This window comes from Podarcis pityusensis (assembly GCF_964106645.2).
Source record: "Podarcis pityusensis genome assembly, chromosome: 14".
Taxonomy (NCBI): Eukaryota; Metazoa; Chordata; class Lepidosauria; order Squamata; family Lacertidae; genus Podarcis; species Podarcis pityusensis.
This window is the reverse complement of record NC_138039.1, coordinates 13359482-13364765: the sequence shown is the minus strand read 5'-3', so window position 1 is coordinate 13364765 and position 5284 is coordinate 13359482. Positions and strand designations below refer to the sequence as shown.

The window sequence follows — 5284 nt, the reverse complement described above, 5'->3', positions numbered from 1 at the left end:
CGGGTTGAGCACCCTGTGCTGGTTGTCCTGTTTGAGCGCCTTTCCTTCCTGTTTGCTCAGATAATGTGTTGTTCTGTCCTATGTTCCACTGCACTTACTTCCAGGTAATTCTGTGCAGGACTGCAGCTTGAATATGGCACTTTTATACCTTGCAATTTGTGCAGAAGGGTCTAAAAATAAACTGGATAGACAGTCTGCAGCTTAAATGTCACATGGCAATTAGGTTTCCGTGCACCAGTGTTATGGGTGTGTATTTCTAGATGGCCATTGAAAGGAAGGGGTGTTGCTATGGCTAAATATATTTTTAGAATCCATACAACTCTGTGGCTTTGGAGTTGCTAGACTTGGCAGTCTAGAATACCAATCATTGGCCAAGCATCCTACACCCTTGGTAGCAAGTGGGTCAGATTTAGATTTCTGGGTACTTGTAAAAGAGCAGTAAAATGTAGTTAGCAAATTCATTACACACGCTCTTGATCTTATGTATTGTTCTCTCTGAGGTGGAAACTATATGGCTGCACCATTTCAGGCTGTATTAGGTGGCCTGCCTTGCCCAGGAGAGTCCAGGAAGCTCAGCTGGCAGCTGGCAAGGGTCTCATACCCCTCCCTCCCTTCTCTCCTCACAACAGCTCTGTGAGGTAGGACAGGAAAAGAGGTAGCGAATGGGGATTTGAACGTGGCTCTCCTAAAGTCTTGCTCCAGCACCCATAAAAATCCTTAGTACGTAAGTAGTAGTCCAATAATAGCGCAACTTTCCTTTTCCCTTTTCTCAATTAAATTCCCCTCAGTAAAAATAAATATACGGTATTTATTTATTTAAATAAACTAGCCCCGCCCCCTTCCTCAAGCCTTCGCTCGTCGCCGAGCCCCGCCCCTAAGCGAGCCTCAGCCCCGCCCCGCCCTTTAGCGCCGCCCCTCACGTGCTCGCGCAGCATTACATCTCTACAACCCCGCCCCTTCACCCTGTAGGAAGCCCCGCCCTTGAAGCCTGCCCTCTCCGCTCTAAGCCCCGCCCAATGCTCTTGCTGCCGCCGCCGCCGCCGTCTCCCTAGCAGGCCCCGCCCCGTCTGGGACAAAGTGTGAAAGGCGCGGGGAGAGATGAGGACGAGGGCGTGAGCTTTCGCTTCCGGGTTGCGCGGCGGCTGCTCGGGTTTTGCTTCCGGCGCCGTCCCGAGTCGGGACGCGGGGGGGGCCCGAGCCCGCTCCTGTGGCAGCGGCTCCTTGAGGGCGGCGGTGGCGGCGGCGGCGGGGTGACGGCGAGCGCGTCTGCTGCGGAGCGCGGAGCCGGAAGGCGAGCCGAGCCATGGAGCCGCGGCTGTGAGGAGCCCCCGGCCCGGGCCCCGCTCTTGGGAAGCCGGGCCGAGGCCGGAGCCGGAGGACATGGACAAACTGACCATCATCTCAGGATGCCTCTTTCTGGCCGCCGACATCTTCGCTATCGCCAGCCTGGCGAACCCGGACTGGATCAACACCGGCGAGTCCGCGGGTGGGTCAAAGCACGGAAGGACCGGGCTGGACGGCTGGCGGGAGGCGGTGGGAGGGCAGAAGGGGGTCGGGTCGGGTCTGCTCGGGGCAGCGGGGTGGCAGCCTGGAGGCACAAACGCTGCAGCCGCTGTGGCGAGGGATGGGTTGCTCTGCAGGGAGCCGGAGGGCTAAGTGGGGTCGGACCCAAGGCTCCTAAGCGGCTGGCTGCTGCAGGGAGCGATGTGCTGCGCGCTGAGTGGTCTGTTTGTGTTTTGGAAGAAGGGGGGGGGGGCGAAGTGCATTGGGAAGAAGCGGGGGGGGGGGCTGGATCCAGCTCTCCCCACGAGGTCGGTTGCTGTGGAAATCGGGGCATCTAGACCTTCACCGTGACCCGACACTGTTCCTGTGTTTGGGGACAGGAGGAGTTCGGGGTTGGGGGCAAGTGTCGTGGCGGGGGATTCCAGCTCCCCAAGCAGTTGGCCACGGTGGGAATCAACGTGCTGGACTCGATGGGCATTTGGCTTGTTTGTGTTTTGGAAGCAGAGAAAAAGCAGGAGACGAAATACTGGGGCAGGCGGAGGGGGAGAAGGTGTCCATCTGGCCAGATCTTGCTCTCAGAAACATAACCTTTGCCTAGGGTGATTCTTCGTAGAAAATTGCTGTTTGCTGTCTTGCCTGTTGGTGATTTTGTTAAGTACTTTAATCATCCCTGTGGAAAGGAGGGTTGAAACACTACCAAATAAAATCTGAGATTGGAGGCTTTTAGCTGGGAAGTCAAGGGAATCAGTGGTGCTGCAGTGGTTAAATAGAACTTCCAGGTCCAGAGGCAGTATGCCAGAGAATATAGAGTGCTGGGGCAACTTTAGAAGCGGTCTGTTACCTTCATGCCTTGCTTATTGGGTTTCCAGAGGCATCTGGCAGCAAATTATATTGGACTAGCTGAACCTTTAGCCAGATCCAGCATAGCTCTTCTTGTATTTGGGAACGGAGAAATAACTCCTCACCCCTTACTACACAGAGTCATCAAACCATTTCCTTGGAATGGTAGGAGATGCAGTAAACCCAGTTGGGGGAAACCACTGATGGAGTGGACAAATATATGAGGGAGGGGTTTGAGAATGAGAATGTATGGGTGAAGGATGGAGCAATTTCATTGTTAAAGTTTCTACTGCATCTTTGTGGCTTTGAGGACTTTGGCTGCAAGTCACTTAGCAGGGCCCAGAGGTTATCAAGTCTAATCCTCTGTCTGAAGATAGGTCCATCATGACACTAGCCCTCTCCAGTTACTCAACATCTAGAGTGCATTCAGCTGCAGCTGAAAATCAGTTATTGTGTAGAATGTGAGTTTACTGAAAATAAATAAAATGTTCCACTGTTTGTTGTTAATGGGAGGTTCTGCCCCATAATGTGTTTGAGAAATGAATGTGCAATCCTGGCATGGCATCTGTGATAATTTACAGAAAAGTAGGAAAACAATTATCCTAACAGCTTGGAAGGACTGCGCATCAGATAAGCGATGAAAGGCAGATGACACTGTACTAAACTCTGGCAAATTATGTGAGTATAAATTGTGTTTAGGCTTGCTATTTAGTCCTTCAAAAATTGGTGTATGCTCCTTGCGTATGATGGTACACTAGGCTTGCACAGATAATATCATTTTTAAATTATCAGGGGAATGAAATTTGCAAACTAGCATCACTCCGGGTGGGGGAACAATTCTTGCTTTATCCATAAAGGGCAGTCAGTCCAAGCTGTTCCTTGAGATGTGGCAAGTGCGAACAGGGCTGAAAGTAGTGGTTTGGATCCAGAGTTTGTGACAATGGAAACTGCTTGGGCAACAGAAGTTTCCTTCACTATGCATCCCCCGAAAAATGTTCTTTCCGGAGGTTCAGCTGGGCTGCCCCGAAATTTTTGGAGTATGGTGTGTGGGAAGAAAATTGGACAGAGACTGCACAAGCACCGAGATAGGCAATGTTGTTGGACTATAACTCCCATCTGCCACAGTAAGAGTGGCCAATGGCCAGAGATGATTGGAATTGTAGTCCCAACAATGTATTGAGGGCATTGCATTGACTACTTCTACCTAAAAAGAAGTACTCTGGCTTGAGTAACCTGGGTTTGGAGAGCTTAGAGTTCTTGAAACCTTTTTTTTTTTTTTTTTGCATTATATTACCCTGATAGGGAGTGAAAGTCAGAGGGGAATAGACAAGGGAAATGCATTACTAGAGAAAGAGAAGTTGAACCTGAAATAAAGGGGTGTGTGTGTGTGTGTGTGTGTGTGTGTGTGTGTTGGATACCAAAAACTCTCTCAACTGTGTTCAGACAACATCTGGGAACATCTAGGTCATCTTTAGACATGTACTTGCATATTTGACCCTGAAGAAATAAGGGCTAGTCTGCCATCTCTTAATTGTACTAAACCATTGTTATGGTGAGAGATATTGCTGAAGGAATTGATCCCCACCCCCCTTTCAGCTTGATGAATCTGAATTGGATCACTATTTGCTTTGTCAAAATAAAAAAAATCCTTCCAGTAGCACCTTTAAGACCAACTAAGTTAGTTCTTGGTATGAGCTTTCGTGTGCAAGCACACTTCTTCAGATACACAGTGTATCTGAAGAAGTGTGCTTGCACACGAAAGCTCATACCAAGAACTAACTTAGTTGGTCTTAAAGGTGCTACTGGAAGGATTTTTTTATTTTGACTATGGCAGACCAACACGGCTACCTATCTGTAACTATTTGCTTTGTAAATGTGATAATGAGTAGCAGCCACTTGAGGCTATACTGGGATGTCAGCATAGGTTTCATTGGTGCTGGTGTTTAGTTTTTCTGATGCAACTGTAAATGCTAACCTTTTTGTGTGTGGGTGAACTTCCTGAAATAAGGACGTAAATTGCAATGCTAGAGGGTACAACAACCAGAATAGATTTAATTAATGCCATGGAGTTCACCGCGTTGACATGCAGTTAAGTCTATCTGATACCAGAGGCTTACTGTAGTCCTCAGGGACATTTTATCCTCCTTTTGTCTTATTTCTGACAGTACAGTCTTAGTTTTATGATAGCAAGTAGCACTATTTCCTTGGCGTGCTGATGTTTGTGAATCTTGGGAAGTGCTGAGAAAAGGTTTTTTTAATTCCAACAATCAGCTAATGAAAGTGTTAAGCACACCCCCCCCCCCATTAGTCAGTTCCTTTTAAGGGTTGGGCTTGTGGGAAAGTGGAAGGCCTTCCAATGATTGTGTGTTCTTTGGAAGCTGGAAGTAGCCTTCTGTCAAAGACGGACGACAACTCATTGTTGTATGTATGTGCCCGTGTGATCAATGTGTATAGGATGATTAACAAATTTACTCTGATCAGCTTAGAATCTTATATTTGATCCCTGGGAAAAGGCACTGGGAAATAGAGATGACAGAAGCCGGGAACTACTGCAACCATTTAGTAAATCTGGCCAATATAGCTGTTAATTTTCCTCTCTTTGTTTACGTTTTCTTCTGATCTCTGCTTTGGAACTGCAAAATTTCAGTGTAGGGTTATGCTTCACACATTCTTTAGAAGGCAATGAGTCTCTAAAGTAGATGGTTGCAATCTTATTGTGTGTTTGTTGTTCCAGTTACATCGTCCCCTGTCCTCCAAATCTCTGTTATCATTTTCATATTTTCATCATTTGATTTGTCAGTTCCATCAGGGCCTAAATAAACCGACGACAACATACAGTGACCTTCCGGTCCTCAAAAGTGCTGTGAAAGCACAGAGACCATTCCATCTTTATGAGAGTAAATTCAAGGATTTGGGTCTCCTTACCTTTTGAGGATGGGCA

The 5284-nt window shown here is 48.0% G+C and overlaps 1 protein-coding gene across 1 annotated transcript in view; it reads left to right on the top strand.

The window, feature by feature from the left end:
* The first annotated feature begins 1130 nt into the window (after positions 1-1130).
* Positions 1131-5284, top strand: part of MOSMO (modulator of smoothened) — a 56094-nt gene continuing 51940 nt past the window's right edge. The window contains exon 1 of the mRNA XM_080981306.1: positions 1131-1486. Coding sequence (XP_080837432.1) covers positions 1381-1486 — 106 coding nt within the window. The 5' untranslated portion in view covers positions 1131-1380. The remainder of the gene's footprint in view (positions 1487-5284) is intronic.